The sequence below is a fragment of the Musa acuminata genome, chromosome BXJ1-6 (assembly GCF_036884655.1).
Source record: "Musa acuminata AAA Group cultivar baxijiao chromosome BXJ1-6, Cavendish_Baxijiao_AAA, whole genome shotgun sequence".
NCBI lineage: Eukaryota > Viridiplantae > Streptophyta > Magnoliopsida > Zingiberales > Musaceae > Musa > Musa acuminata.
Genome location: NC_088332.1, coordinates 41,327,179 through 41,347,790, shown reverse-complemented (window position 1 = coordinate 41,347,790; position 20,612 = coordinate 41,327,179). Strand labels below are relative to the sequence as shown.

The following is a 20,612-nucleotide window of genomic DNA, read 5'->3' as shown; positions in this document are numbered from 1 at the left end:
GGCGGATCAAAGGTTCGACTACTCAAAAATAGCAGCGGAGAGCAGCTGGGAGCCAGGAGGCGCATTGCAGCTGGAGCAGAAGATTGAAGACTCAGCAAAGGCGAAGAGTTGCAGTGTTCACAAAGGCTTCGACGAGGACGTCGAAGGGATAAGTGGGGGAGAATGTCACGGACAAACTTCTAAACAAGGTGTTTGATGTAATGCTTATGTATGTCCGTGTCTTTTGGCATGTTCATGCCAAAACAGAATGTAAAGGGGCGGCCGAAGGCTTAATAGTCCCATTTTAGTTGGGTTGGTGGCCTCTTTAGGCTTGTAAATAAAGATTGTGTCATGTGGACACGCTCGAGAGCTTTTCGGTCTGTAATGGACCATTTTACCCTTTGTTGTGCCACTGTTCAGAGCTTGTAAAGTCTGTTTGTAATTTGCTTTGTCTATGAAGTGTTTTTCGGACATGTTTGCTTGTGGATCCCGTTTGAGGCGTTCTCTTTAACCCGTTCTCTCTTTTGTTGGTCCTAAGGGACAATGGGAGGCTTCGGGGAGGCTGACCTTTGCGGACGGACGCGCAAGGGTGCCGCACGACTTAGGCAAAACCAGCTAAGTCCGTGTCAGTGTGCTCTTTTTATTCGCCTCCTTCTTCTCTTCCTCCTTGCACTCCCCTTTCATTGTACTATGGCAAGGACCATCGTGCCATGCCAACCGATGGTATTGATCCCTGGGCAGATCGGTATATACCAATCGATTTCGTATGTCGGTAAATTGGTACGTAGCGGCCTTCGGACAAGGGCCAAAAAATGGCTAAAAAATAGAAAAAAATATTTTAAGGATTTTTTCCTAACATATTGGTATATAAATTATATATAAATTGTATTTAGATAAGCATAAAGTGTATCTAACCAATAAATGAATAGGCTATAAGGAGGAAAGTTGAATTTATCATCTCGGATCCATCGAGGAACAACTTTGTTGCACGAGAGGGAGTGATTCGTTGATCTTGAATTAGCATGTTAGGAACTTAATTAAAAATAAGAGTGAGAAAATTTGAGAATGAGAGAGTAAATAAGAGTGAAAGGAGGGACAGGAATTTATTAAGCCCTAAAAGAGGGCCAAACGATTAATTTGATCATTAAACTCAATTTGGGTTGGTATGGTTCAAATTTCAATTGACACTGACCTGTATTGATCAAGGCAGGACAAGTCTTAATCGTATCAGCCAATACATACCATGTCAACTGATTCAGGGCTATATTTCAGCATATTACCTGAAATGGGCAGGTCCATGTACCGGTCAACTAGTGGACCCATACATACCACCCATTTCATACTGTTTGGGGCATCAAACATTGTATCATGGTATGTGCAAATCTTGTATCCAAAATTGAAAAACTTGATACAAATTCCTTGTTATTTTGACCACGGCATGTTTGGATGATTTTGTATTTGGAAGATATAGTCTCAAAAAAGAACGAAGCTTGTAGAGCAAGCCAAGCAAGTTGATCTAATCTGCCAGGATATCTGATCTAAAAGTAATGAAAACAAAGATTCCCATCTTTCATAGGAACAGGAATTCAAAGCTCACTTCTAAAGATAAACTCACTTGAACCACAGTCAATTCAACCTATATTCAATTTCTTCCTCAAATTCCAAATATTCAGATTTACGATCTTCTGCCATGCACACTTCTTTTGATCTTGCCATACCTTCTGTTGATTTTTCTTGATTTATTTGCACTCTTCAGTTGCATTCAGTATTGTTATGATTGATTTTCATCATTTTTACTTCAACTTTTCCTCAATTAATAGAAACTTTTCAAAGAATTGTCTTTCAGATATCTTCAAACATAATGGTCCACCATGCCCATCCAGACATAGTATTTGTTCTGTTGTTGTTATCTGACATAAGATTCCACATAGGGCTGGGGTTCTGAAAAATTTTGAGCAAAACATGAAGTCTAACGGCACTCACATTAGACAGACAAACCTGAACTTCATCGTTCAGTCAACCAGTAGAGGTCACAAGTCCAAGAATTTATTTTTGCAAGCACATCCTATATGTGCAGATCATATGGTACAGAAAATCTCATTCCAATATCCATGTTTGCAAAAAAATGATCCATGGTAACAAGTCCTTCACTTGCATCCAGGATGGAAACCTAAAGAGTAATATGATCAATTTACCATGAATCTTCTGATGTTTGGTTTAGCAACATTGTTCTTCATATGTGAAATCCTACTAGAAGAATAGCTAAGGAATGGCTAGCATTATTCTATTAAATTTTAATGATTTTAGCAATTTTCTTACTTTCATTGAACTTGGTTTTTCATGTTTTCCATCTTAATGCAGAATACTTGTCTTAAGACCATTGGAGTTGATACTCTATAGTCTCTACCAAGCATATCCAGGCAAAATTTCCCTAGAAACAAGCTAAACAGTTCCCATTCAGCACTAATTGGTACCATTAGCAAAACATGCCTCAGAAATAATTGACAAAAATATGTCACAAGATATGCAAGGTTCCCTGAAGCATACCAGCAAGCCTAGCACAATGAAGTCCTGCAACATCAGATGAATCTCATCACTTGGGGGAAAAAGGAAAATTGTGTCCCAAAAGAATCGACATTGTCCACAACTCCACATGATAAGTAAAATCAAATAACTTGACCTACCATAGCTTAAGGGTGCTTGTCCAGGTACAAGCCTTCACAGGAAATACCCAAATTAGCAACAAAAGACAAAAAATTGTCAGGTAGAATAGCCAAAGAGCCGAAGAAAAACCAGCAATATACCTATATAGAAAAATGATGTCTTCAGTGCTCGTGCAATTGTTATCAGTTTTCAGAACACTCATCGTGTAAAATTTGATATTTTCAGACTATGAAAGTGTGTAAACAAGTCACTTCTTGAAAGGAGAGGATGATATTAATAAGATGGTTTCACAAAATCATTTAAACCTGTGGTAAGCAATCCTTGTCAAATATCTCTGTCAAATGTGTACACAACAGTACCTGAAGGAATAGAGACAATGAATTAATAATTAGATAAAATAACTCATACCAGCTGGTGATGGTGGGCAGTAAAGTAAAAAAATATGTAGTACACAACATAGAGATACTTGTTGTTAATCTCTAAGAATTTTGGGGAAAAAATTGTCTCCTAGTCGCATTAACATGCTTTGACCTATTAGCAGTGCACTCCTAGTTGCATTAACATGCTCTGACCAACTAGCAGTGCAGCAGAATATTACAACCAACATTTTGAACATCCTTGGATGTGATATGATGCTGATCAATGAAAGAAGCTACGGTGTAAGATTTTTTATATATTCACATTAAAAAGACAGACATAATAGAGAACTTAAAACATAAAGGGTATAAGTACCTTGGAACCTGAAATTATGAAATATCAACCTGATGCTAAAACTAGAATTTTTTATAGAAATATTTTTTATTCTTCAAAATAATATGTAATCACAACCTAGAAGCCATATCCCTTGACAAGCTGAACAATCAGGGATATATTTGACTGCTGATTGCACATTATCTTCATGCCACTAGGGATGTCAAACTGGCATGTACCAACCGAGAGACATGCATCCAGACCAGTTGACAAATGAGAAGCACAGATGTAAGATGCCTGTAAAGGACAGAGAGATAATACTGTGTGCACATGATGGACATGGGAATGACATGTCAACCATACAGCAGATTGTGTACCATCATGGACTATTGTGGCATGGTACTGTTGCTAAATGACCTTGGAAATCTTGAAATACATCATATTCTTATGTAAGATTACCCCACCAGTTACAGATCATCCACAGTGAAGTTTAGATGTTGTGAAAAGCCTATAGAATTAAGACCACAGAACAAATAGTCCACTTGAAGTCTAGATTCTTTAATTTCATCATGCATGTAGCTAAGAACATTAATATCAAGATCAAAAGTTTTGGAACCTCAATTAGAAGTCTAGAAAATACTTAAAATCTTGGAATGTGTATTGATTTTGTCATTGAAACAATTAAAATCTTGAACCTTCCAATAGAACAGTAGATCATCTTTACACATCCACATGATTGTTTTTGTTCATTACAACACACAAGATATATGTGCACTCGAGGCTTACTTATCATTGCTGATGTACATATTCTTAAGGCCTTGTGGCCGTTGCTGATGTTTTTCCTTTAAAGATGCATATAAAAGAGCACACACGCACGCACACACAAACAGATTGAACGTGTTAGTATCTAAGATGACATGTATGTTTGTCATCATGTATCCATATATTCATAACAACAGAAATGACTAATATAAACCTTCATTAGATAAATTATGCATATTTTAGTACTATGCTTAATTATATACAATTGTCAATTTTACCTTGCTTGGCCACTAGGTCTTTATTGAACATCAATTCCACTCTTTCAACCCTCAAGCAATGTGTAAGCTCATAATGACAGGGTTGACGGATAACTGATGGCAACTGATGAAATTAAGTGAAGTATAATGGAAATCCACTATTTTTGAACATCTCAATAATATTGATTAATCTGGAAAGTTCAAACAGCAGAGCTGCTCTAGGCCATTTTCAGGCCTGAGCTCAATTTAACACAGAGAATCCTCTTTAAGGAATCTTAGCAATTATAGAAAAGCCATATTCATTATTTTAAATATGCTGGATAAATATGGATTACAATGGTCTTTTAATCATTAATATTTCTTTCTATGAGATTCTTTAGGAGGTTTTCCTACTTCTAGCAAGATTTCTCATAGAAGCAGCACCATGTTCTTGCAGAGATAAACTTCTTATCAATAAAATTCATTTAGGGGATAAAACTTTCTTATTTAATTATTTATTATCCTTTTATTTCTTTCTTTGTTGAACATGGGTTGGCATCATACATGTTGATTAATACACAACATACATTCTACACAAGAAAGTTATTATCATATGGAATGAAAACCATGTCAATAGAGTGCAGAATTCACCTTAAACTTCACGTTGACTTATCATAAGTGGCTTTCAAATTCATAAATTTACTTATAATCAAGGTATAAAAAGTCGTTTAACCTTTGGGGGATGCTCATAGTTTGCAAAATGATTAATAGCTCCACCGAGCAACCCAATGCCATCTAAGAAAATATTTATGAGCAAACAAGCAAAAGTGTGTAAGCTTTTGTTGTTTAGCATGCCTAAAATTTAGCAATTGGGCAAAATATTCAACACAGAATATTGTTTTGAGTGCCTAACCTTCTGTGAGAGTTCCCTTACCAAACTCATCCATCAAACACAAGGAGTGAGATGTCGCTTGCCTGAAAGTTCAGCAGTTATACATTAGATTGCTGCAAGCCAGATGATGGAAATGAATACTGAGTTTACCTAAGCATCATGCCGACTTGATGAAGGTCAATCATGAAAGTAGATTGTTCAGTGGTCATAGGCTTATTTCCCATAGCACAGAATATCCTATAAAAGGAAAACCATTACTTTAATTAACCAAAAAAGTTTAAAGATGAATGAAGTTATACGTCATGGGCTTGTTTCGCATAAAACCTATCAGTGATCCCAATAGTTGCAGAATCAGCTGGTATAAAACTTCCAATATGAGAAAGATAAACCACCAAAGCCACCTGAAATTGAAGTTGCCTTTTCAGGTACAATATGAGCATATTGACATACAGCAACATAAGTGTTCTACCACTGTAATATGTATGTCATACTATTGTACAAACAAGTTACAGATGCAGACTAATTGGATGTAATGAGATTAACAACCAAAATAGACATTGTTTAAATTACAGTGTAAAAGTTTTCTTCTGAATGGATAGCATTTCATTCACTAATCAGGATAAAAAAAAGAAAGTAACAATGAACTGGTCTAGTCTTTGCTTATCTCAGTTGCTTGTCTTTCTGGAGGCTTTGACTAGCTTCTTCTAGCAGCTGTTCGGATTTATAAAGATGTTCCTGATCTTCTAGAACTTGGTCAAAATTAGTCAATATGTCAAAGAGTTGAAGAATCATAATTGCATCGGTTTGAGGATTGATAACTTGATAAGAAAATATGTCACATGCATAGATGGTAGACCAATCTACAGATTGAAAGTAGGATGCATCATTCCATATATTTGTAAATGATGATGGGCTTAGATGGCAGGCCAATCAACAGATTGAAAGGATGATGGCCACTCAGGAATATCATCATTCTGCCAGCATAAACTGCCACAAAGTGTGATGGAAGCAGTAGCATGTAAAAATAGTCTTCAACTTTGATTAATGACTGCTTTACTATAAGTCATCAAAATTTTCTTATCTTTTCTTGTCTCCCTAGCAATGCTGACCTGCCTATTCATATTCAACCATTCATGTGGCTACTCTGTACATGCTGTCAGCAGAGTATGGTGAGCTGGTGCTGATGGAGACATCGCATGAGAGAGAGAGAGAGAGAGAGAGATGGGATAGGAAGAGATACTTGCCTATATAGAATGCATGAGGACTCACAGGTATGAAGATGCATAAATCTGAATCTAACACTCTAAGCATAAATATGTATTAAGGCCAGTTCATTTCCCTAATTTGAGATGTTCAACAGTTAAGCAGAGAGAGGCAGATGCAGAAACCCAACTGGTAAATAACTTGACTTTTACAACAGTTAAAAAGAATACAAGAACAACTCTGTCTCGTACTTACAGATGTTACTTCTTACCATAAGTGAAAATAATTTTGACTAAGATGAGAACATAGTTTCACCTGCTTGACATATATGCTTTTTCCTGAATAATTAGGACCAGTAATGATATTTATCCTTCCTGAGAAACAGGAAAAAATTACATTTATATTTTACTATGGTGCATGTACAAATTTAAACAGCTATTACCATCATCAAGTATTTTTGTGTCGTTGGGGACAAAAGTATCAACAGTCATCTCCTGCAAAGCATGTCTGATATATCGAGGGAATAAATAGGCAGTAGCATTGGAAACTATATCACTGTTGCTTTCCTCAATAAGATAGACTCTTATTAAGGTAAACTACCTAGATTCCAAAAATCCTTTACTAAGTGGAAAAAGGTACCTGCCATTCTTTATATCAAGAAACGTATCCTCAGTCAAGATGGGCCGCACGTAATTGTTTTGATGAGCAATCAATGCCAATGATAAAATGCTAATGAAAATTTTAGAGGAAGTATATATTAAACATTGTAGAAAGGAAAATGAGTGTGGAAAATAAATCGACTGATAAATGGGCTTAGCCGAAATGATGTTGAAGAAAGACATTCAATTCCAAGAAGGATTACCAATCAAGTTCTGCTGCGAAGTTCACTGCCTTGATTAGCTGGGGAACAAAATTAAGTACTCTAGTGATCAAATCCCTAATAATTGCTCTCTCCATATCTGCACAAAATTCGAGGATATCATTTCACGGTACAAGGTCAGCTGTAGTAAAAGTGTAAAACAACCATACTTTATTAATAATTCAATGATATGAAACATAGAAAGACATTGATATAGATTAAGGATGAGGACTGACAATTGCTATTACTGTATCCACATCTAAAAATTGAATCTAGGGGAACTCGTTCACTAAAACGAGATGATCAAATCTCATGATATATTTTGTATTGCTTCAATTATGAACCAAAAGGGTAGAGGTGATAGTTGGTGTCACAGTAAGGTTGCCCGGACACGACCTGGGTGACTATGGTTTGTCGTGAAAATAGTTTCTCTCCTTGCAGGGTAAGACTGCATACTTCGACTCTCTTGAGACAACTGTTGGAGGGAACCTAGTGCATTTGGCAACTCTTTATAGATCAATGGGGTGGATAATATTCAAAATTCACAAGATGATAATCTAAAATGATTTAATATGAGCTTAAAAAACAAAATGTAAAGAAGAAAAGAACTGATGCAATATAGAAGAACCTTTTCTCATCTCCAAGAAGGTATTAACACTCTTTCTTTGAGTGAAGTATCCATACCGAGAATTTTGTGATAAATATCTCCAAGAAGGTTGTCCAATTCTCTTGTCTTTGGAGTATGATAAAAGAACCTTTTCTCATCTCCATCTTCTGAAAACTGATAGTCTTTCATGTTAATTTACAGTTATATAGAAACAAATCAAGAATCAGTAAGTACTTACAGCCAATTCAAAATCATGAAGTTTTCCCAATGTTTCATCGCTAAGCTTCTCATCAAAAATGCACATCAAGTATCCTAATGAAAGAAAAATAAATGGACAGAGGATAAACAAATGATAGAACTGCAAGTATTCTAACTTTAGAAGAAGTACCATGTAACAAATACAAGCCTTCCCTTGTCCAAAGCCAAAATACCATGTATAAAATCATATTGTACCATAAAAGTGATGAACATTCTGATTCCATTCATTCAGTCTCAAGCTAAATCTGAATTTGACAGTCAATTTGATATCTAACAAACAAACAAAGTGAAAACTAACTTATAGGTATCAAACAATTCTACAAAACATTTACTCAAAATAGAAAAATATAACAAACAATTCACTATAAAAATATTTTGTATGCCAAAGATATTTTCTCATATTATCCAATTCAAGTTTTAAAGTTCTGGTCAAATGCTGATATCAATCAGTGGCTGGACGGGTACATTTCCATATGGACTAGCATACTGACAGGGGACGACTTGGGATCCTTGGGACCAAGAGAAAGGAGGAGAGAAGGGGTGAGGAGGAGGAGGGAGGAGAAAGAGGAGGATCAACAAAGAGGAGAGAGGAGAGCAGGATGAGAAGAAGGAGAAGGAGGAAGAGGACGACTGGTAGAGGGGAGTTGAAGGCAGCACAGGAGCAGAGAAAGAAGAGAAGAAAATGAGGCAGAGGAAGAGACAAGAAGAGGAGGTGGAGGCAGTGGCGGAGAAGGCAAACTGAAGCCGAGTGAACCGGCATTGGGGCTGGCAAGGGGGCAGAGTAATGGCAGCAAGATGGCAAAGAGACCATGGTGAGGCGACAGAGAGGAGGGGAGATAAAGATAAACATAGGAAGAAAGGGTGGAAGAGAGAGAGAGAGAGAGAGAGATGAGCATGGGAGGAAAGATTGAAAAAAACAAAAAAAGGGAGATAGTTGTCAAAAAAGTAAAAGGAAGTTCCTTTAAGGCATGGTATGCAGTACCGAATGGTACCGCCCAGTACGGGCGGTATGTACCGGTCCGATGACATACTGGTACACGGACCGTCCGGTACCGTTACATTGCTACAGTATTATACTGTAGCAGTGCTGCAATGCTGTGCTGTAGTAGTGCTACAATGCTACAGTATGAAAAAAAATATATATAAAATTGTTCGGTACAACAGGGTGTATCGCTCGGTATGCCCTAATGTACCGCTTGGTACGCCCTAGTATACCACTCGATACACCGGTACCATACCATACCGAGCCAACCTCAAAACACCGGTACGGTACGGTATTGCATATCTTGCTTTAAGGAACAATAGAGGTGTTGAGTAATAGGCTTACCATCCAGTACGTTAAACCAGGCAGTAAGCCTGATTCTGAATCAAACAGGCAAAATCATCTAATGTGTCATGTTTTCTAGCCAGGCCAATAAATACAGATCGGTATGGAGTGGTCCAACCAGTTTTTAAGTCCTTGATCAAATCATTTTGACCATGACAATCTCAAGTACAATTTAAGGCTTAATGACATCAAAAAAGGTTGAGCTAGTAAATGAGATTGCTCCTGTCTACAAAGAAGAGTGTAATACCTAATTAGTGAGTCTACCAGCTAGCTAGGAGTGATGAAAACGCTATTGCAGCAAACCTGACGTTACGTTTTTGTCCTCTTCATAGATCATTCCAAATTTTCCACAGATTTCTTTACAACTTCATTTCCCACCCTTTTAGGTATGAATCGTCAGACTTACCAATGGTAAATTGTGATGACAGTCCAACAAAATAGTTCAATAGAAAAGAAAGAAGAATCATATATTATCACACAAATTGTCCCCTGATATAGACTTGATTGCCTCACTTAACCGAGTTAAACATAACTGGCATTGATTTAAATAAATCAATAGAATGGACTGACCAATCATGACAGCCTAATGGACCTTCTAGACTCAAATCTAACCCTAACTGTTCAGCCTTCTTCTGACTCAATTGAGGATAACATTTTCCTCCAATCGAGAACTAAAACCTGGAGCAACCTATGCCATCATTTGGAGATATGATAGATTGTCACAGAAAACAGTTTCATTCTTCTCTAGAAATTTTGCAGTTAATTTATTCGCAACGAAGAAAATATGTCAAAGCCAATTCATATAAAAACAAAACTAACAATGACCAACCTATTTGATGTACATAAACAATAGATGAAGCTTTTTTCCACGCATGCTGAACTGGAACAGAAGCATTCTCATAAGCTGATACCTGAAAAGCATATTTTTAACTGTAACCAAAACCAGAACTAAGAAATTGAAGATTTTTGTTGCCTGATATTAAACAAAAAAAAATTATTACCTGCTCTAGAAAGTCTGGCAGTCGTTCATAAACCATTCTCAGCTCATCCAACTACAGTTGAAAAGATCAAATTAAATACTACAATTCGTGATACAAAGATGATATAGTAAATAAAATGTTAAAAGAAATTATTTCCTCGGCCATACTGCTGTGAAATGCAAGTTTCCCATCTTAATAAAAAATATGGAAATAAGACAAAAAGAGATCGATTTCTTATATCCCAGATAGAACTTTCTGTATCCATTAATACACTGATGAATGACATTAAGAAACACTTCTGAACATGCAGATAATTTGAAACATAAATATTTAATATGGCATCATTCATCTTTCATAACATTGTTCATCTCAATGTTACGCCAACACCACATCAGTAGAAAAATGCTATCCAAGACTGGCTGTCATGTTGCTACAGTTTCACAAAATCAGCTCTAACTGTGCATCACATGCCTGAAAAACATGGTTGAATATGGATTGGATACAGATCAGACATTGGAAAAACCATATTATTAGTCAATTTTAATCAGTTAATCCACTATCAATTCTTGTTATATTTGTTCAATATGGATATGGAAAGGAAATAGGTATAAAATGGATACTGATTTGGATTAAACTTTAGGCAAGAAATAGATGGAAATTGTGAAATTCTAGTCCTCTTGTATCAGGAATTGATAGTGGATTATGTAGGGATCAAGATAGGCCCACTTCTAGTAACTTTAGCTTAAGTATTTTAATCAACATGATTCTAGACGATATATCTAATTTTGATAGTGGATTATGTAGGGATCAAGATAGGCCCACTTCTAGTAATTTTAGCTTAAGTATTTTAATCAACATGATTCTAGACGATATATCCAATTTTGTAGGTCAGAATTTCTATTAAAATAGGTCATGATAATTGGCACAGAAGTGGACCTAGGGTGATACTTGTTTTATAAGTGCGCCCTCATGGGAAAGGTAAACTGTGGATACTGCATGAGACACAACACAATGTAGAGCCCCACTAGATCATGAGCTCATATTCCTACCTAATAGCAATAACTCTAGACTATGCATTAGGTTGTGGAAAAGATGTTGTTGAGCCTTTTGTGTGGAAGCACTAATCAGAATGATGCACTCTAAATATCTCCATAAAATGAAACAAGAAGTGTTGGTTGTTCTAGTTTACAGCCTCATAAATGAGACTAGAAGAATGATACTCTAATCATTTTATGTCAAAAAATAGCAATGACTTTTGTGACTGCAACAAAGCAGATTCCAAAATAAATTTTTTAGCTTCACTTAATATAAAATGAATTTGGAAGTATTCAACTTAACTAACTGGCAAACAGCAGTGAGTTTGAGATCACATTAAAAGAAATGCAGCCAATAACATAATATAAGATGTTTATTCTTAGGATAATATTATTTCTGAAATGAACCGATATAGCTCATTGAGAATACGATGTTAAGGGCCCACAGAAAAGATGGAAGAAATTAATTTTTAAGAGAATGTATGATGTCAGCCAAAAGTTGTATCTGCAAACTTAGCAAAGATACAAAATAAATGGCAAATGGGTGAGACTCCAAATGAGTTTTACATCAACCTGGAGAAAAACACAATAATAATGAGAGATCTCACTATTCTACTAAGAAAATAAAATAAATAGAATCCTAACTTCATCACATAGTCCTTCCTTTACTAGCGTCTCATATCCCTTCTCCTTGCTTCGCTTAACATCAATAACACCCATTACCTGCACAGTAATGATGATGCAACACTAGGTACAGATTAGGACAAAAAATGAAACATATTGTGATAAAATGTTTATTAGAGATCAGCTTTTTGAAGAAATCAATCAGAAAGTTTAGATTTCCTACACCATTTCAGTTCTTATGGAAACAAACATGGTTTCTACATGCACAAAACTTAATGTTATGAAGTTCAATGCAACTGAAGTATGATGCAAATAAATGCAAAATTCGCATAACAAGTAACATTTTAATTTTTGACAATGACAATGTTACCAATATAATTCTTTTTACCTTTGGGAACATGTCAAAGAAAATGGCATTTCACATAGAAAGATGAGCTTAGAGATTATGATAAGATATAAGCTCCGACAAGTACAATGTAAGATTAAGGTTCCAACTTTCTGTCCAAGATCCATACCGGTCTCTGGCCTCACTGGTATGGTGCGATATATACTGGGAGCCAAAGAGAAAGGAGAGAAGATGGGAGGGGGAGCAGAGAAGGAGGAGAGGAGGAAAAGAAGAGGATTAGGAGAGGTCCAGAGAGGAAGAGCTGTTATTGACAATCAATAGTTGTTGACAAGCTGTAAAAATTAAAAAAATCATTTTCAAATCTGACCAAGCAAAATTGTCAGTTCGGATGTCGGTTCCTGCTTGGACTGGTAAACACTGATTGGTACATACCAGTGTAACTAGTTTTTCGAAATTTGATTGAGGTTTATGCCATGAAGAAATCTAACTAATAAGCTCATAACAACTTAATCATTGTTGATAAACTACAAATTGCACTCACTGCAATTTTCATACAAAAATTTTAAAAATAAAATATAATAAAGCAACATAAATCATTTGAATTAGTTATTTTGTTAAATAGCCTGCCTACTAAAAAAGTTATTTAAAACACCAAGTCTGAAATTTTTTTATGGGAGAAGTAGGTTAATGTTAATAAATTGTATACCACTTTTCGCATTATTATCTCACATTGAAACGAAGTTGCCAAATGTTTTGTATAAATTAAAAACTGCAGAAAAATACATTAATAACATGCAACCAATATCTGCTTACTAAGATGAAAACACAATGGTTTATAGATATGTTCAACAAGAACAAGCATACTAGGAGATGATGAGTATGAGAATAGTTCCAACTTCCAAACTTCCAACTGTGTTACATACAGAAGAAGAAAATGGACACACTTTTGCTGACTTATAATAGTAAGGTAAGGACTTCACAAAAACCCACCAAAGAAAACTAAGGAGAAAAGTATTAAAGGAAATTTATGCACACCAGATCATAGACATAAACCAACTCCATTGTAATGCAGGAACTTGCCTAAAAGAAATCAAAACCAAAGTCAAGCCATAATTTTTAATCATCAATATAATAAAAAGATGCTATTTACATGAACTTTATCTCCATTAACATATTCATACCTTCTCCACTAAGTCTAATTTCAGGTATTCTAATTTTTCCTGTAGGTATTCTGAAATACCTACTTCAAAGATCTTGTTTATGTGCAACAGAGAACAAATGCACTGCAAAATGAATGGGCACCAATCTGATCATATAGATTGCAATCACGAAGCAATCATGCAAAATAACATAATAAAAGGTAAAGTGCATAAAATATGGTGAGACTTGGAAAAGGGTCCTAACCATGCACTGCTAGATCAGATTTTAGACACAAGCATAAGTATGAAAACAATAGATCATTAGATACATGCAGTTTATATACACTGATTAATATTCTATATGGTCCACACAAAATTCCTGATTTTGCCTTGGAAGTTCTTTTCCTTCTTCCACTCTGTTTGATTTTTTTTTTTTTTTTGTTAAACATGTCAAAAGTTTCTTTCTACTAAGCCTTCAATAGCTGCACCTTTTCTGGTTCTCCTTGGAGTCTCCAGCCAATCCCAGAGACTAGAATATCAACAGGGTTTGGTAACAGGCAAACCCTGCCTCAGTGTTAGTTTCTCCCTCTCCTAAACACAGCTACCAGACGTAGCAGCACACCACTTCATTACCAAGACCCAAGGGGTTAACCACTTACAATCTTACAAGTCCTCGTATCTGAAACCTCATCTGCAATATAATTATGAAGGACCAGGAAGTACAAAACCTCCCAATTTCAACTGAACAGCCACATGATCATAGCTAAACAGTTATATGAAATACAGAAATAGGTAGTACAAAGGTGATGATAAACAGAGGATCATGGCATCTCTTGTGATGCTGCATGAAACTCTTTCTCGTTGCTCCAATCTTTTGCTGCCACTAACATCTCAATATTTAAATGACAAGTCCACCTTTTGGTTGTCTATTGGCAATTGACAGTCACCAAAATTTTTACTTAGCTGTAAATATGATATTGCTTCTATTAACACCTCCTTGAAAATTTAATACACCTTTTTTTAATAGTGGCAATTGTCAGACACCAAATTTTACTTTGTCACAAATATAGTACAGGCTTCTTTTTGTTTCCCATGTCCAGCTTCAACTGCTCCTACATTGGTTTGGGTAAAGATCAAGGAAACCCACAGCACTCCTAACTTCAAATTAGTTGGTCACCTTCACTGCATCTTTAAGAAAGAGTTTCCACTACCTCACATTTCTAGTTAGGACTTACGACAACACTACTGTCATGGACTTAGCTGGTTAAGATGAATCACAGTAGCTAACTCAACGCAAGGAGTGCAAACACTTCAAATGCTTCGGAAGTATGAGCAAAGAGTAAGTGAAGGCCAGTAACCAGTTCGATGCATTGAGTACAACCCTTGAGGAGGCAGGCGAAGTCAAGTAACCATTGCCTTCTCAACTCTTAAGAGAATGAGCAAAACTAAATACTCTAATTCTCTTATCTATCCAACAGAGGAGCTCTGCATAGGTTCAAAGACCCTTCGAAGATAATGGAAGATAATAGTTATCAAATCCTCACCAATGGTGATCAGTGACACTACGTCATGTCAGTCGGCAACCCTTAAGGCCAAGACCGACAAAAGGTTAGCCTACTCATTGTCAGCATCTCAAACTTATCCTCCCTTCCTTCAATTCTATTTATGTAGTTTTTATTAACATCCAAAAAAATGTCACAGATAAGTTATCAAAACTTTTATATAATAGTAGGAGACAAAGGCTTGCAGTTATTTCTAAATGGTAATTAGAAAATTATTTCCATACACATTTAGGAACTTGAGTGTTGAGCAGTTAAAAAATATATACAAAAAATTTGTGTTGCCGAGATGAGAATGTCGAGATGAATATATAGAGTTACTAGGAAAGATAGGAAAAGAAATACTTTTATTCGTGAACAACTAGGTATCACTTTGATATAGAGGATAAGATAAGAGAATTATTTAAGATGATATGAGTACGTGCTGAGGAGACCTCCAGATGCGATAGTCAGAATAGATGAAATAATTAATATTAGTAGTACGAGGAGAGGTAGAAGAAGACCTAAAAAGGCCTTAATAGAAACTATAAATAAAAATTTAAGTACTTTGAGTTTAACTAAACATGTGGCTTTTTACGTATCTTAATTGGCGACAAAAGATCTATGTAGCTGACCCCAAATAGTTGGGACTTACGACTTTATTGTTGTTGTTGTTGCTGTTGTTGTCTTTAGGAACTTGCATATTCTCAAGCTGCCAAGCATAGATTGCATATAGGCCTACCGATGGCATCTACTGCATGTCGTCAATCCATGAAACCCAAAAACCGCAATTATGAATATTTACTAGAAACATAATGATGCTTGCTCTTATCCTACGTACAAGAATATAAGTGGAAATAATGTGAGAAATGCAACTAAAGAGACTATTTTCTGATAATGCAGCTGGTTCTGGAATAACCAAGCTAACAGATGAAGCGTTTCCCTAAGGTAAACTTGGTGCCAAATACAAATTCAATAAAATAGTAAACAAGAAAATTTTGTTGCATAACTCAGAAGAAAAAAAATCATGTCACCTTCAAAAATGCATTCCAATCGCTGGTTGTGCATAAAGAGCTAGGTGAGTTGAATTTCTACAACAAAAAAGGAATCATCAGTTTTCGCAAAATTAAATATAGTCATTTGCACTAAACATCTAGAAAATTATAAATAAAAACAACAAACAGTTATAATATGTCATAGAAATGTGTACTATCACTTGGAGAAAATGTAGCATTTACTAGATAAACTAACTAAAAGAAAATGGCATATTTTAGATCTGAGGCAGTGATTCAAAGCATTCATAAATCTGCTGCAAAATTCGATGGATTGCAAATGATCAACATGATGATAAGTTTCACTCTTTACATCAGCAGGTGAATAAGTTGAAATAAAGCAGGATAACATAAACCATAAATTAGCATTAGATCTGTGAGTTAACTCTCAAACAAGAGAGATCTATGTTGCCATGTGGAGTTGTGGGGCTCACGAATGTGCTATTCAAATGTCATGTACATCCTTTTTCACAAGAAAGAGACATATCTCAATCTTCTTGCAGGGTTTATTAGTTAATCTGGCCATTTATCCCACTATAACCTTTTGTACGACCAAGAGACATGTCATAATTCTTCCAAGATTCTATGAGCTGACTAGGCAACGCCATACTCATCAAGAGGACTTGGTGTTCATGATCTACAACTTATCAACCATTTGCACAGTCATCATATAGAAGGGAACAATGAAATAAAAGAAACACGTGAAAAAATATAACTTACAATCCAATAATAGTATTTCACCTCATCAGCAAATTTATTGACAACCAATAAAATTAGTTTCACTTCTGTTCTTTTGACATAGAATCAAGCTCTTCTAGTTTTAAGATTGTAATAATAGAATAATTCTCCTGGATTAATTTAAAATATCCAACAAATAATGAAAATAAGCTCTAGATACAAATATGGTCACCCTGGTAGAGCATACAACAAAAAAAAATGGCCATGTAGTCACCTTGAGCATGTGGGGAACATCTCTTACAGTCTTTAACGTCTCACGTAAAGCAGACATCACTTCTTCACAGCAAAGGAAAAATGATATCTGTCCATTTTGTTGAAGTACTACAACTCTGTTTTAGATGCTCAGTTGTTTACTAAGAAGTTTTATGGGAAAACCAAATCATGCTATAAGAAGGATACTGTATTCAGACGGTTGTTTAACATGTCAAGGTCAAGTATAGGCCTCAAGAACCAAGCCCTGATTCAAACATAAGAGAACTTCGAATCTCTTGGATGTGATACCAATAAAAGTGTATCTTGATAGGCTTGATGGGTTTACCTCAAAAGCCTCCTTCCCATTGGTGTAACACACTAAATGGTAAAAGATTATTAGTTCCAAGTTTCTGCAACTATACAAAATTGAACTTCTCATACCTTATTAAACATTCCAAAAACTGAGAACCTGCACTAAGAGAAGTAGAATTATTATTTTTATAAAAATATCCCAGTATATATCAGATTAGCCTCGTCTTTACCCTTCCTTTGCTCTGCCTATTCCCATGTCACTAGGATGCTTATCAACTTGAAAAATCTGTAATGCCTCATGAGCAGCTGCATCAAGTTTGAGAAACTTGTCTCTGTGTCTTGATGTAAGAAATAAATTGCACTTTCTATCGCTAAATTATGCACTTGAGCACTAAAAAAGGATGACTGCTTGTCTCAGAGCAAAAAATGACCAGATAACAAACTACGATTACAATTTAAACAAGAAGGATAAAATGAGATTTGTGACATGCAATCAATTGTTATTGATGAATAGCCACATTCATTTTGTTGAAATGTATCTACGAGCCTCTCGTTCTCTAGTATAGCAAGAAGACCACCAGCAGCACGAACTTGAACTTCACTTCCTAGGTCCATCATGGAGTTAAGCTGCATGTAATAAGCAGGTTGCTTCAAATGATCAACTAAGTATATAGGAAGTTTGTGAAGAAATTAATATATATACAAAGCTGTGAGTCTATAAAAGACTTATATAGCAAAAATAATAGAACGTTATTTATAATATTACATTGATATAGAGTAGAAACATTGTCTTCCATTTAAAAGAACCAAAATAAAATGCAGAAATATTGAATCAAATGGTATCTCTAAGGTGTTTCTGGATGATTGGGATAAAATAATTGAAGGAAAGGTTTGGATCCTTCATGAAGCCTGCATTAACATTCGCGGATGCAAGAATCCAAATGCAAATGTTGTTGGGTGATGGGATCCATGCATCTCTTTAATAGCCTGCAACAGCCACTGCAGAATGAGCTTAAAAAATGCACTTCTAGTCACCGTAAACATGACATAATACAGGTGTCTATGGAATCTATAATACATCGCTCCTTGTATTATTAGACCTTTATGAAGTCCGGACTCCTGAGACCCTTGTACCTATCTAGATGCCCTATGTATGTTGCTTGATCTGTTTCTTGAACAATTATCTTGTGTGATGCTTGCAAATGCAGGCTGGCATATACTAAAGGCTCCATATTGCAGAAATCTAAACAAAACTTATAACGAGAAACTGCTGGTATTTGTAGATAAAAAGAACCAATTTAGATGAACCTGCATCAACAATACTAATAAATATCGGCATTTATCAGTGTACAAACGAGCTTATTGAGCATCTGTATGTAGGAAACTAAACACCCCCATAGTGAATCATTTGATGCCTGATTGTTTCTCTGTCTAAATAACAATCATGTGGACTCAAGTAGGATCCATGTCAATTAAGTGCTTACAAAGCATATTCTCTCTTTGATGCTAAGTCCATCATCCATTCCAGCAACCCTTAGGTAAACTAATCTGCAGTTCAAAAAAATTTAAGAATTATGTATGAACCCTGACACTCCAAGCAGATTAGGGAAACAAGAAAATTGCCCAGGAAGTGCTAAAATTAAAATGCTGAGGCAAGATCTGATAATATCCAGAAAATGCAACACACAAGGACGACTTAGCCATTAGGTCTCAGCTTTGCTATCTAAAATCAACAAGATGAAGAACAAAGCAGCAAGAATGAACCAATATATGTTATCTTCACAAGTCAATTGATTAAGCTTTCTAAGATGACCATGAAAGTGAAGATATTTCAAGGTAAGATTTAACTTCAATATTTCAACATTGGAAAATGCATCCCATCTAGCTAAAAAGTTTTGGAGTGAAGACTAAACTCTAGAATGGCAAAAAAGCAATTTTTATATATTGACCAAACAAAAGATTTCAATATTGTGGCATGGGAGGATATCCGATCGTATGAGAGCTAAATCAAGCATATGTCAGTCATATGCCAATCACAATTCCCCAGTAGAAACGTGGATTCAAGCTCCACATTGCACAAAACCTTTTTTGCATGGCATGGTTGGCTACGGACAATAAGAGTTGCACATGCAATCCATGAATTCAATTAAATCAAAACCCAAGGAAAACAAAAGTTCTGTCTTCCTGACTTCTCAGAATCATACATACCTGTGCCATGCTTGTTCATAGCTGAAAATTGAACTTCGTATAAGCTTCACTTCAAAGGTTTCAATAGAAACTGTTCAATAATGAAAAATTAGAGGAAAAGAGAACGGGGACAATGAACTTTGGTAGGGAAATTTTGAAGTTACAAACCATTTCGCTGTAGAGCAGCTAAGAATAATTCATCTGTTTTAGTGCTGGCATATATGACCAATGGTTTCACCTGATACTTCACTAATTCAGCAAAAAACCAGAGAAACTCTTAGTAGAAAGAATTGTCATATATTCTTAAGAGATGCTGCAGCTAGCATCGGAGTCGACTTGCTATAAAATAGACCAACTTAAGGATACAGACTAAAAGAAATAAATCCATAAGGACAGACTAAAGACTTTGCATATGAAGATTATCAGCATTTACCTAGATCAATCAGAGGAAGTTCTCCATTTCCATCTTCCCAAAATTCAATGACAAAAAGTTGATGTGTATTTGCATCATAGTATGCTACTCCAACTCTACATTGACAAAATGTGAGTCATCTAAAATGAAATGGAAATCACACGAGATACAAAATTATCTAGTATGCTACTCCAACTCTATATTTGCAAAATTAATGCAAATGCCAAATCATCTAGCCTCTAGGACTGTTAGAAAAATCAGCAATAACTGCATTCAATGAGGTAGAGCTTGGCAAACGGCATCCTTCATAAAAGTGCAGAAAAAAAATTTTGATCTTATGAGGCACATCCATCTTCCAAGTATTCTTATTTGAGTCATCATGTAGGCCCCTTATCAATTAGAAAAATGTACAAGGATTTGAACAAGAATCTTCTATATGCATTCCAACATCTATCAAATGTATAGAAGATGATAGTGTCATTCTTGCCTATAATTTCACTTTGTTGTAGTGCCTCTAAAAATATTTAACTTGTAGTATGTTACAAAAAAAAAGAAATTTCGATGAAGGTTTTTATTGTCTC

At 35.5% G+C, this 20,612-nt stretch overlaps 1 protein-coding gene across 7 annotated transcripts in view; it reads right to left on the bottom strand.

Annotated features, from left to right (window-relative positions):
* LOC135586604 (DNA mismatch repair protein MSH5-like) overlaps positions 1-20,612 on the bottom strand; it is a 28,870-nt gene that overhangs the window by 5,903 nt on the left and 2,355 nt on the right. The window contains exons 3-33 of one of the 7 annotated variants that reach the window (XM_065188878.1): positions 20,053-20,147; positions 19,788-19,868; positions 19,641-19,710; positions 18,917-18,980; positions 17,905-18,059; positions 17,663-17,764; positions 17,562-17,589; positions 17,467-17,498; positions 17,328-17,385; positions 17,143-17,229; positions 16,173-16,229; positions 15,794-15,889; positions 13,643-13,744; positions 13,497-13,541; positions 12,137-12,214; positions 10,479-10,529; positions 10,307-10,388; positions 8,131-8,204; positions 7,970-8,066; positions 7,289-7,385; positions 7,066-7,155; positions 6,869-6,933; positions 6,742-6,800; positions 5,548-5,624; positions 5,374-5,460; positions 5,245-5,306; positions 5,065-5,126; positions 2,949-3,002; positions 2,784-2,869; positions 2,664-2,695; positions 2,527-2,550 (exon numbers count right to left, since the gene is read on the bottom strand). In XM_065188878.1, the coding sequence (XP_065044950.1) occupies positions 2,527-2,550; positions 2,664-2,695; positions 2,784-2,869; positions 2,949-3,002; positions 5,065-5,126; positions 5,245-5,306; positions 5,374-5,460; positions 5,548-5,624; positions 6,742-6,800; positions 6,869-6,933; positions 7,066-7,155; positions 7,289-7,385; positions 7,970-8,066; positions 8,131-8,204; positions 10,307-10,388; positions 10,479-10,529; positions 12,137-12,214; positions 13,497-13,541; positions 13,643-13,744; positions 15,794-15,889; positions 16,173-16,229; positions 17,143-17,229; positions 17,328-17,385; positions 17,467-17,498; positions 17,562-17,589; positions 17,663-17,764; positions 17,905-18,059; positions 18,917-18,980; positions 19,641-19,710; positions 19,788-19,868; positions 20,053-20,147 (2,249 nt within the window). Of the gene's footprint in view, positions 1-2,526; positions 2,696-2,783; positions 2,870-2,948; positions 3,003-5,064; positions 5,127-5,244; positions 5,307-5,373; positions 5,461-5,547; positions 5,625-6,741; positions 6,801-6,868; positions 6,934-7,065; positions 7,156-7,288; positions 7,386-7,969; positions 8,067-8,130; positions 8,205-10,306; positions 10,389-10,478; positions 10,530-12,136; positions 12,215-13,496; positions 13,542-13,642; positions 13,745-15,793; positions 15,890-16,172; positions 16,230-17,142; positions 17,230-17,327; positions 17,386-17,466; positions 17,499-17,561; positions 17,590-17,662; positions 17,765-17,904; positions 18,060-18,916; positions 18,981-19,640; positions 19,711-19,787; positions 19,869-20,052; positions 20,148-20,612 lie in introns of those variants that run through there. The other 6 variants (XR_010514522.1, XM_065188879.1, XR_010514524.1 and 3 more) reach the window with 6 other exon arrangements.